Below are 13,311 nucleotides of genomic sequence, written 5' to 3'. Positions count from 1 at the left end.
AAATTTAAATGGAACCACACGGCAATTGTACGAGCTTTCGAATGAATAGTAATTGTGTTTGTAGGAAAAAGAAGATAACCGACTTCAATTATATCGACAAGTAATACAACGTAGGTAGACGAAAAAATAAATTTTGATAGTCAAGTAAATACGCATTATCAAAGATTACTCAAAAGTTGTAATCAGATCTCGATGAAATTTAAATGTGACTACATGATTAACATCGGCTTTTGATGAAATTAAAAATCATCAAAATCGCTACAGCCAGTAAAAAGTTATGTGGATTTTCGAGAGTTTCCCTCAATTTATCTGAGATCCCATCATCAGATCCGGGTTTCCTTATCATGGTACCAAACTAGGGATATCTCCTTTCCAACAAAAAAAGAATTATCAAAATCGGTTCACACACGACGGAGTTATCCCCGAACATAAAAAAATAATATATATATATATATATATATATATATATATATATATATATATATATAAGGTCGAATCGAGTAACCTTCTCCTTTTTTTGAAGTCGGTTAAAAAATAATCATCAAAATCGAACCCAGAAAAAAGGTAAGGTAAAGAAAAGACACATAAAAATACAGTTGAATTAGGAACCCCTCCTTTTTTGAAGTTAGCTAATAATCACATAGAGAACTTAGTGATTTTCAATAATAGAGCTTAAGAAAATTTGATATTCCAATATTATTGTTGAAATTGATACCATAGCTATGATGAAACTTGAACCGAATTAGTCATAATACTATTAGTGTCATCAAAATATCCGACGCGACACGGTCATCTGAATTAGAGCAGAAAAAGTGTAGAGTGACCAGCTCTACATAAATTTAGCGATCTCTGTGTACGACAATAATATGCATTTTTGTGGCATATATATAATAATTCAAATTAAGTTAAAGAAAATTACAATACTCTAACTCAACACCCCCCTGGTGTAGTGGTGAGAGTCACCTAAAACACCGACCGTTTGCGAGTTCGATTCCCGCTCGGGATAGATATTTTTATTTGTACAAATATTTTTTTCGGTTTGGATGTCTGTCCTTGTGGGTTTCACCACGGTGTCTCGGAGAGCACGTTAAGTCGTCGGTCTCGGTTGTTATCACAAAGACCTGATAATGATCGTTACTCATAGTAGGGAATATATCCGCCAACCCGCAGTGGAGCAGTGTGGTAGATTAAGCTCCAATCCTTCTCCTACAGGGAAAAAGAGTCCTATGCCCAGCAGTGGGATGCTACAAGCTGAACCGACTGATCGATCAAACTCAACAAAGTGCAGTCTTATTACTAACAGTGATCCATCACAGATAACACCTCAGTGTAGAGAAAATATTGACAACTTTTTTTTTGTTATCGCAGGGGAATCTATTTACGGGTGATATCCAGGACGCCCGGGTAGGCAGTCCTAGACCGTATATCGACTTCAGCACTTGGGGGTGCAGTACCGACCAAGCCCCTCCTTCCGCCCTCCCAGGCTCCCGCAGCCTTCAGCCGCTTTAATTGGAGGGTCTCGGATCTGCAAGCAACAGGATCCCTCCAGCGACAGGCTGGCCTCAGCGAAACGGTCTGACTTCTCCTCCATGGGTACTGTCCGGCTCACCTCTGAACAATACCGACGACGCCGTGTCTAACAGGACCGGGTTCCCATCCGCCCCGACACAGGCATAGGGGCGTTACTTGAGGCACATTAAGTAGCGCCTCCTACACACCCCCGTTCGTCGCCTGCGGACCGAAGCCTCGTCGGTGGCCTCCTCTCTCATCCGCTCGTCGTTCTCCTTCTGGGACATTACTGTCGCGCAGAAGGAGACCATCGCCTTCCAGGACTCGTCGTCGCCGAGCATCGCGGTAAATATTGACAACATGACACAACTAGACATAGCACAAAAAATAGTTAAAGAAATATTATTAATTTAGCTATTTATTAATTTATTAAATAAGAATATTGTTGATTTGTACAAAAGATGCGTTCAGCTTTAAAAGAATTATCTAATAGATAGCCTTACGTATAAGAAGCGGATATATGTAATGTGCAGAGGACAAAAAAATCATATTTAAATGAAAACAAGATACAAATTAATTTAATAGTCAATAGCAATAATTTAAAAACACGAGCACATAATATAATAATATGCTTATAACATATACGAGTATATAGGCGTCAATACATATGTAGTTAATGAAATTTACCTGTATTAATTATATTTATTTCACAGTAAATAGTAACTCATATATAAAATTATCGTGTCACAATGTTAGTTACAATACTCCTCTGAAACAGCTGGGCCAATTTTTATGAAATTTCGTGTGCATATCGCGTAGGTCAGAGAATCGACCAACATCTATTTTTCATACCCCTTAGTTACAAGGGGGGGATTAAGGGGGATAATAACATATATGATAAAAATCGTTTGCGGGTGCCAAAAGTCAAATTCGAAATACGCCGAAGCGGTTTTCAAAGTTGTAAGTTTATTTTTTCTGTTATTGTACACTACTACTAAATAAATAATTGTATTTGTAGCTGAATTGAACTATGTAAGCGACCCTGTATACTAATAAAATATAAAGCTGAAAACTTTGTTTGTTTGATCGTTCTGTCGAGTTCGAATTGAAGTTTTATTTTGGTGTTGGACAGCCCATTAATCGAGAAAGGCTACGGACTATTTTTTCCTTAAACAAAAGCGGGTGAAATTGTGTGGTGTATATGTATATACAAGAAGAGTTTGAACTTACATGTGTCTAGTCTATACATGACATAGACACAGATAAAAAAATGAATAAAATGTTTAGAAATTATGAATTAATGAATAATGAGTAATCAAAGAGTATGTGTAAGGAAAAAAAACCGTCAGCGTCGGGAGTTAATTAAAAAAAAAAAAACTTACGTCATGTATCTCTAGTGTGAGTTGATGGATAATTTCCTTTCAAAGAGATAGTTGTTATCAAGTCTTAATGATAAGAACCGTAAAACGGCTTAACATTCATGACATGGTGGGAGGACCCCGAAGAATATACATCCAGACAACAAATAAACATTAGTAGAAGTATAAATATCCGTTCCAAGTGGAAATCGAATCTGTGATGATGTAGAGTCATCGTTACCACTACACCTTAGTGGTCATCTGTAGCCATTAAACATTAAGTTATATTTCAAATTGTGACAGTAAAGAAAATTAAATATGTACTATCTGAACTTGCGAACTTCGTACCGCCATATTTTTTTAAATTTCACGGTCATCTATACAAATAAGTAAAATTGGAGCGTCTGTTTATAATATTAAAATAGCCGCTTCTTACTCAATGCATAATTATGGATGTACACACGGTACATAAACCAAAATAACATTATTTTTTTTTTGTCTGTCAGTCTGTCTGTTTGTTCTGGCTAATCTCTGAAACGGCTAGACCAGTTTTGACGGGACTTTCACTGGCAGATAGCTCATGTAGTTAGGAATAACTCAGGCTACTTTTATTTTAGAAATTTGTTTATTTTACAACTCCGTAAACTGAACAATAACTTTTTTGTTAAATTCCACGCGTATGAAGTCGCGGTTACAGCTAGTTAATCAATAATAAAATATAGCCTCTATTTTAAATTTGGTAAAGCTACATATCTGTGTAAAATTTCATTTAAATCGGTCTAGTAGTTCCTGAGCCTGGACAAACATTTTAACATGGGATTTATATATATCTTATAGCTGTACCAGCGACTTCGTCCGCGTGCAATTTAAAATTCAATATTGTTCAGTTCGCTGAGATAAAAAATAAATAAATTTCTAAAATAAAAGTAGCCTTAGTGACTGCTTATTACATGAGCTATCTGCCAGTGAAAATCCCGTCAAAATCGGTCCAGCCGTTTCAGAGAATAGCCGGAAATAGACAGACAGACAGAACAAAATTGTAAAAAATGTTATTTTGGTATATTTACCGTCTATACATCCATAATATGCATTTAGTAAAAAGCGGTTATTTTAATATTACAAACAGACACTTTAATCGTAGATGTATATATATAGATAGGGTGAGTGTAAACTATAGTATAGCCTATGGACACCTGCAATATCAGAAACATCGCATGCGCGTTGGCGATTCTGTTCCTAATTCTCCCAGGAGCTCTGCTCACCTTACTCACCACGGGAACACAACACTGCTTGAAGGCAGTATTATTTAGCTGTGATCTTCTCTAATATAGGCAAAATAGTTTACCATAAATTTACCGTACTGATACGAACAGCAAGCAATAAATGGATATTTATGTTTTGATTTTATTTTGATTAATTTAATGTCACATTTTGAGTTTTAAATGTCACGGTAATGATTTTTAGGAAATAAATTCTCGTCACGTATCGGATCTGACACACACACACTTTTTCATTTAAAATATGTGTTAAAATTTGTGTCTATGTTATATCAAAACGTATGGTCACTTGCTTTAAAAATGTTAAATCACCTGGATAAAGGAAACCATACCAAAACTAGCGATTTTTAGTTAAATGTTAACAAAGTAATTTTAAGCAATAATGTTGCATTGTTCTGAATAAAACAATGGTAGAGTCAGAGTTTTAATGATACTAGTAGTCACTGTATATATAACAAAATAAGTTTTTTTTTAATTTTTATCCGTCTGTCTGTCTGACATCTGTCTATCTGTTTGTTCCGGCTAATCTCTTAAACGGCTGGACCGATTTCGACGGGACTTTCAGTTACAGATAACTGATGTAATAAGGAGTAATTAAGGCTATGTTTACTAATGCTACTTGGCTAGCACAATAGCGCTGGGTGTAGTGACCCTGCTTTCTGGGGCCTGGAATGGAACCCATCCGATATGCACACAAGATTTCATAAAAATCTGTCCAGACGTTTCGGAGGAGTATTTTAACTAACATTTTGACACGAGAAATTTATATATAAAGAAATTAAAGTAATTAAAATTCAAATAAAAACATTAAATATTATTTTAGCGATTCAATAAGAAGACATTTTATTAGCTTGATTAAATTACATGATTAAAAGTGCAAACAGACTGAAAAAAAAACAGCTTTTAAACATGTTACTCTATTTTTTATTAAAATTAAATTAAATTAACACGATAAACATTGTTATTATAAATATAAATCAATAGCGTAATTACAAAAAGTACATATATAATTGTAATAATTAGTAATATAGAAATTATTTTTTTTTTAATTTATATATAATATATCATAAACTCCACATTTCAAAATAAATAAATAAATAATTTCCTCTAAAAGTATAAATCAATGATAATATGTACGGAATCCATCTAAATATCTTTAAACACAGCTTTTCACGCGTGTTAAAGCTTGTCAGCGAGATTCGTCACGTACTCTACTCGTAATGGCGAAGCCTTCGGAACTAGGAATTTATGTCAAAACATATTGAATTTTGCTTTGGAATTCAAATATACAATATTAACTACATACTGAGTATTTCATATATTTCTTGATATGTATAAGAGTATATCTATTAAATAATATAATCATGCAAGCTTTTAATGTGTAGTTCTAAGTATAGAAATGTATTTTTATGTAAAATGTGAAATAAAAACGCAAAAATGTTGCATATATAATGTAATATGCATCAATGTTCTATTTAAGTATTTAGCCCATATTGTACCGTAGGCCTCGTAAAGCCTTTGCTCTGGCTTCGCGAGCTTAAAGCTTGTTTGTGGCAATGCACTTTTTTAAAGTCGCGTCGGGTGTGTTCAATTTAATGTACAATATTAATGTTCTGTAAATTCTTGTAAGTTATCATTTATGGCCTTAAATGTGCTATAATATTTTTGTACTTGTGATGAAAGTTACATAAGAATTTGAAGTAATGGCGAATGTATTGAATAAGTTAAAAGTTGAGCTTTTTTGGGTCTTACTAAATGATGGTGTATAAAATGGGTCTCGAATAATGAACGTTAAGTTCGCTCGAAGCTCGAACGCGTCTGTAGGGGAGAGGCTTGCGGGGCGGGGCGCGGGCCGCATGCGTACCGACGGCCGGGGCAGCATTCCAGTAGTTCGACCGACCGCCGCGCGGCGCTACGTACCTCCCCTGTTCGCGACGCACGCTCCTATACAAAGAACGCCTCAGTATTGTAAAAAATCTGTGATGTATTGATTAATTCCAGCATTTTACAAACACAAAAATCATCACCGGACAAAAGTTGACGCAATTCAAACGAAACGGGGAACGTTTTTAGTGATCATAAAGCGGTTTAGAACGGGCCACGTCCCATAAAATTCCACATTTATCGATGAATAGAATCTAGTGTGTAGGACCGAACATGGTGGACTATACGGTGCGATGAGTGAAATTTGTGTTGTTGTGTGAAGGCAACGCTCAACGATGTTTCGTATCGGGAATAAAGTTTGTGTCTAAATATGGATTGGCATGCGAATCGGAGATATTAGAAAAAGTGGTTCGAGTCTTGGTTCGGATATGAGAGTTTTTGAACGATAAACAGACAGAATGGTGTCGTTTGCTTATATCGGTATGCGACAAGCACCCTGGACCCTGCTAGTTCTCATCTTCTTCATCGAGAGCGTGATGGGTAACTACGCGAAATCCTTCTACATACACTGGAACACGACAAATAGTATATTCAGAATAGACAATACCGATCACGTATTCGACCTCAACAAAGGTAACGCACAGTTCGAATACGACCAAGTAAACATTATATGTCCAGTCTACGCTCCCGGAACCTTCGAGGAGGATACGGAAAAGTACATAATATACAATGTAAGCAAAGAAGAATACGATACGTGTAGGATAACCAATCCGAACCCGCGCATCATAGCCATATGCGACAAGCCGCACAAATTGATGTTTTTCACCATTACCTTCAGACCGTTCACGCCTCAGCCCGGCGGGTTGGAGTTTCTGCCGGGCAAAGACTATTACTTCATATCTACGTCCAGTAAAGACGACTTGCACAGACGCATCGGCGGCCGTTGTCTCAGTCACAACATGAAGCTGGTCTTCCGGGTCTGCTGCAAACCGGAAGACCAGCCGCCCGCACCACCTCCGCAGCTCACACCTCAGCCACAAACGCCGCCCCCAACCACTCAGCCGACTACCACCACAACCACAACCATCAAGCCGGTCACCAAGAAAACGCACAAGTACGATAAGACACCTAACGAGGTTGTGAAGAGCGAGGAGCTGTCGTACTCGCGCGGGGCGGCCCTCGCCTCGTCCCTCGCTCTGGCCCTGGCCGCGAGCGCCGTCCTAGCGCCCCTGGCTCGGTGAATGTGCGCTAAAGCGGCGCGGCCACCGCGACCCGATCTTTTGGCCAAGCCCTCTTCGGCACACACCACACAAACGCTACAATCCCTTCAGTCTCTAAACTATCCGGATTCTCTAGTCTTTACGTGAATTAGTGTGAAACAATGTGGTGGACGAAAACGTTAGTGTTTTTAAAATTGGAATGTTTGTGGAATTCTGTGCTCGGATAACGGATTTTTTCGGATAATTTTGTAAGTACGTAGTGTTGTGTGGATACGTTGAACCGGTGCCGAAAAGGATAACTGACTGGTTTTTAGAGTTGTGCAAAATTCCTAGTTATATCCAGAAAGTTCCATGACAAATTTTTAGTCTATAAGGAACACTGTGAGCCTAATTTTATTATTGTAACTAAAGTATATCAGGCCTATTGAATAATCGAACTATTATTATTATACAAGAAGATCGGATAGCAGAAGCTGCGACGGTAGTTACGAAATCATTTAAATATACATATATATAAATACTAAAAAAAAACGTTAATATGTATAATGGTAATATAGGTTTCTTAAACCATTAGGAATTAAATTTTTATATTTTCACTAATGCAATGAAGGATATTTGATTAAGAATTAGTATTCGAATACTGTAATAGGAGAAATCTTATATAGAACGAGTTAGGTAGAGTATAATTTAGTTCAAAAGACATTTTTTTTTATTTTCCATACGACCTAACGTTTAGAATTTATTTATATTTAAAAAAAAAAAATTGGACAAGTTGGAAATCTTGTCCAATCATACTGTGATTTTGGTTTTATTTAGGGTGTACTGTTCTCTATGGTTTCCTTATGTGATATATATATATTAAAAAATGTTTGTATTAAAGTGCATTTCACCTCATAATATTATTTCTACACTCGACTGATTTTGATGCTTTTAAATTTAATTTTACGCATATATTTTTACGCATTGAAAATCATTTGAGAATAACTGATTTGTTCACGACTTCAGTTACACTCATTGAGTAATTGCTCACATGTGGAGGTAACACCTCAACAGCCTTTTAATTTATATTAAGCTAACATCTGAATAGGAAAATATCAAGATAGATATTTACATTTGAAACCAGAAACAAAACTAGTGACAAAATATTTAAATTAGTAGTTGAAAATGTTACAATAAAAAATTGCCATTATCGTAATGCCACAAATGATAACATACATATCATGGACAGTTATTATTTGTGACAATGCATTGGCATTAACCAGATGAAGGTATTATTTTGCCCACTATTATCTAAATCTTTGTAACTTTGACACTAATAAGATTTTCATACACAATTACTGTCACTCTACCATAGAACTTTGGCTAATCTTGTTAAAGAGATATTAGATAACTTCTTTTAAAAATCTGTTAAAATAATATACAAATGTAATATATATAATGCAAAGATTCTTAAAACAATCAAAATAATTCTTGTTACAACACATTAATTTGAAACTATAACAAGAAATACTGAAATATGATCATTTTTAAAACTCACTAGACCATTCTAATAGGATAACTTCTGACCCTTCTAACAGAAGACACATGTTTTACTTTTAAAAATGTCAGCTGTTACTAACTTACGGTCGTTTTCGATACATTTATCTATGGTATTTATCATCTATGGTTTTGGTAACATCAAAGATAGATTCAGTAGAAAATGGCCATTCTTAATTCAATATTGCAAATCTTAGGTTAATTACTTCATATGACAGTTATTGCTATTTTTCTGGTTTCAATCTGTAAATATCGTGCACAAATGTGCATTTCAAATGTGAAACGTAATGTTCACGTTATTAAATAATCAAATAGTTATATAGTAGTTGAAATAGACCGGTTTTGAGTTAGACATACGCATTTAGTGGCAGTCGATATATTTTTAAAATAGTGCTTAAGAAAATATATTTGAAAATCACACTGTATTGTATAATATGACATGACGGTAATAGGCTATTTTAATAATCTTTTAATACTAACAACTTCTTTGTAAAGAATGATTAATGCAATGAAAACAATAAAAGGTAAATGTTTTAATGTTGGTAACTTTGGACAATTAATCATCTGTATTTTATGACATTTGACGGTAATAGGACGTTTTAGAAGTATTTTAACTAAAAGTTTTATTTTAAAAATAGTGTACTTTATGAAAGCAATAAAAGATATATAATAAAGTGAATAAATTTGTACAATCAGTCAACGTAAATTAATAAATAATTAATTAAATTACATTCTACATGAGTGCAACTCATTGATTTATAAGTTAATTAAAAAGAATTTACAGTTATTTTACGAATGACAGTAACAGCATATTTTCCTTTAAAACCGGTAACGACCTAACCTTGACGACAAAATATAAGCTGTAAAAAATAAGAAAATATATCCCTTTTTGTAAAAATAGACACCTAATGACTCATTAAAGCTACAAAACACAGCCAAATTGTCGGATGTCATTACACGCGCCATATAATAAATTTACCGAAACAGGCAATTATAAAAAAAGTCTGGCACACAAAAAGAACCCGAACAAAACTAAAAAAAAAAAGAAGTGATAAACAAAACTAAAATAAAAACAAACAGAACTAATGCATTGTTTTCTAAACAGTTTTAAAAATATAACGCCATTTTGTCTATTACACGTTTCGTTCCCATATGCTGAGTGCATCTATTTTTATTAAAACTAAACAGTTCGTATATACTTAAACGTGCGTTGTTTAAAGCTGTCTTTTGGTTATTTTAAGATAACGACCCTGAAGGGATTGTGAAGGGATCGACCCAACCTGTTTATAATAAACCAACGTATGCCCTCACTTGTTTAAAGTTATATTCAATTAATGCAACGATGAGTTTAACACGTGTTTTGTATCGAAATTGGAGATGAAAGTTGTATATGATTTCTGATTAAGAAATGTCAGTCATTTCGACATGGAATGTAACATGTTAACGTTTGAAATCATTGAATGTTAGCTATTGTTGCATGTACATGTTCGATTGATGGAAATAAGGCCTAAAGTATAAGACCTAATTTAAATATAATGATCATACTCACAATCATGAATACTTTAATATATTTTTTATTATTTCCGTATTTCTCTTATGGTTCCATCTCTATTACACGAGAGAAATTTGTGAAAAAAGTATTGACAACGTAAACTATTTTTTAATACAATTGTGAAAAATATAATAACTAGAAAAGTATTGGATAGATGAAAACTAACCAGAGATACATCAGTAGATGAGAAGTTGAAAATCTTAAATTAAGGTAGTAGATACAAATAAGCTTAGCCAGATGTTTTCAAATTCAGGTTATAAAAAATATTATGGGGCCTTATATAGCCTGATGTACTTAAAATTGTTATCATTCGCCCAACAATGGGACGAACAACTAGTCTGTATAAATAAAAAATAATTAATGTGTGTTGCTAAGCGTAAAGCTTGAGAAAGGTTTGATCGATTCAACAATTTTTATTTTTTAATACTTACTAAGAAGAGAAATGAAAATTAAGAAAGATCGCGCAGAAAGCAACAACGATTATTTCAACGTTTTTTATTTGTTAGTTTATTCGTGCAAAATATTCTTAATAAAAGTATAATTGGTTAATACGATAGAGGAAACGATATTTCATCATGAATAAGATATAAAAATATTAACTTTAAACGAAACGACCAGATGTCTGACATTATGAAAAATTATATGAAATATGTCACGATTGCGTCACGATTTTATAAGAATGTAAAACTAACGCGAGATCAAAGAATTTCAGTTAATTGATGACTTCACATCAGTTAACCGACCGTAATAGTATGGTTCGCTTAAATCAAATACAATTTGTAAACAAGAAGTGACATTACTTGTATTTTTTAATGGAAAATTACAACATTGGTAACTTTTTTTTTTAAATATGTTAAGGCAAATGTCATAAGTTTGATTTAATGTATTATTAATCTTAAAAAGTAAAAAATATACTGGTCGAAGTAATAAAAAATGATTTTATAAAGCCTGTTACTAAGTGAGGTATTTTTTATTTATAAAATTCTCGTGTCACAATATTAGTTATTGTACTGCTCTGAAACGGCTGGACCGATTTTTATGAAATTTTGTGTGCGTATCGGGTAGGCCTGTCAAAATCGGCCAACATATATTTTTCATACACTTAAGTTATAAGCGGGGTGGGATTAAGAGGGTTAATAATATATATGGCAAAACAACGTTCGCGGGGTCAGCTAGACTATAAAATGTCTCATTTTGACTCCAAACATGAGTAACACGAAAAACAGATTAATATTATTATCTCAAAAAATAAGTAATAATAATGTTTTAAACGTTATTTTGTTATTTTTCATCAGTTTCGATACTGCCACTAATTGTATTGTTTTTAACCGACTTCCAAAAAAAGCAGGAGGTTCTTAATTCCATTGTTTTTTCTGTAATTTACAATAATGTCGTTTACAATAACAAAAGAAAAGGCGTTTGTCCGTTTGTAGGATTTTAAAACGCCGCTACTTCACTTTTTGTTGTATATTTGCAAGATTTCCAAGAAACACGGTATTTGACAAAGGATTTTGTTACCTTTGGGTAATCTCCTGCATTATCGTGTAAAATACTGAGAAATAATTTGAAAGTGAAAGACACAAAGGTTGGATAGCGTTTCGCAAGTATTGTCACGCTCTTCATAAGAATTGAGATTAAAACTCTTACTCTTAAGGATTAGTAAGAGATTACAGCATCATTTGCGCTCAGAGCTGTTTAATCGTAGTTAATACCGGTATAAAAATATAAAAAAAAAACTAAATCTTCTGTATATTTTTATACCGGATACAAAAAAAAAATTATAACAATTGATGATCTTTAATGACATGTATTTATACAACAACAAAAAAAAAACAACTACTAAACCATTGAAGTAATTAAAAATAACCGTAAAACATAATAAATACCACAGAACTACAAATATACTGTAGAATAACTTATTACACTTCTTTTAAGATATTAAACAAATTAATAATACATCACTATAACTTCAAATAAGTGTATCTACAACTTACACAATATTAAGCCTATTTTACCGCTTGTGGATAAAGTTTATCCTACAAATAAGTTACGAATAGACTTTAACAGCGGGAGGTAGACTAAACCACTAGGATCTACTCGTATTTCACCTCAATTGAGAAATTACAACCTTTAGTTTCACAATGTGAAATTTGATGGTAAAAAAGAATAACATACCATAAACTCTTATGCGATGACTATCGTCATTTGTAAAAAAGCATTAATGATAACCACTAAAACAGACCCTTATTGATAGCTACAAGCCCATATGCGAGGATCTTTGTATATCAATGAATTATATACGGACGTCCTAATACAGTGTGATTTTCAAATGTATACACCGACATTTTTCACTTAGTCTTTTCTCTCTCATATTAGTTTTCGATTAGTTGTGCTGTGTACTTAGAATAATTAATTGCCTAAACAATAAAAAAAAAATGAAATCCTCATTTTTTGAATCTCGAAAGAATAAAAAACAGTCCGCTAGTTTTAATGGATATAATAATTTTATATTTAAAAAAAAACGATCTTGGGTGTTTTCCAACAAACATGTAATTTAGTTCAATCGAAACGGAAAGGAGTTATAAAGTTTTAAAACAACAAGTTCATAAAAAAATGTAAATAAAATATTTTATTTAATAATTATTGAAAAACTGTTAAAAAATATTAACTTACATTTTGTACAACTAAATTGACAAAATTAAAATTCTTGTAACTAAAGTTTTTCAACTAAAGTTTGCAAAGTAAAGTTTTTTAACTAAACTATTAAAACTTTTTGTTATTTCATATCAATATATGGCAACAAAGAGCTATATATATATATATGTTTGTTTAGATATTCAATGCACATAGAACACTGAATGCGGTTTGATCCTATTTTCACTGTTATATAGTATATGTACAGTGAATAATTCACCGAATACCGCTTACATAAGACAATGTCTGTTCTATCATATTGTGTAATATATAAGGTATTC

At 33.2% G+C, this 13,311-nt stretch overlaps 1 protein-coding gene across 1 annotated transcript; it reads left to right on the top strand.

Moving 5' to 3' along the window:
- Positions 1–6,486: 6,486 nt before the first annotated feature.
- Positions 6,487–7,301, top strand: LOC123667819 (ephrin-A4). The gene has a single exon (XM_045601654.1). It carries the CDS (start codon positions 6,487–6,489, stop codon positions 7,267–7,269), a length of 783 nt encoding a protein of 260 aa, XP_045457610.1. The 3' UTR covers positions 7,270–7,301.
- The last annotated feature ends 6,010 nt before the right edge of the window (positions 7,302–13,311 follow it).

This window comes from Melitaea cinxia, chromosome 29 (assembly GCF_905220565.1).
Source record: "Melitaea cinxia chromosome 29, ilMelCinx1.1, whole genome shotgun sequence".
NCBI classification, from domain to species: domain Eukaryota; kingdom Metazoa; phylum Arthropoda; class Insecta; order Lepidoptera; family Nymphalidae; genus Melitaea; species Melitaea cinxia.
Note: the sequence above shows the minus strand (reverse complement) of the source record. Positions and strands in the feature narration are given on the sequence as shown.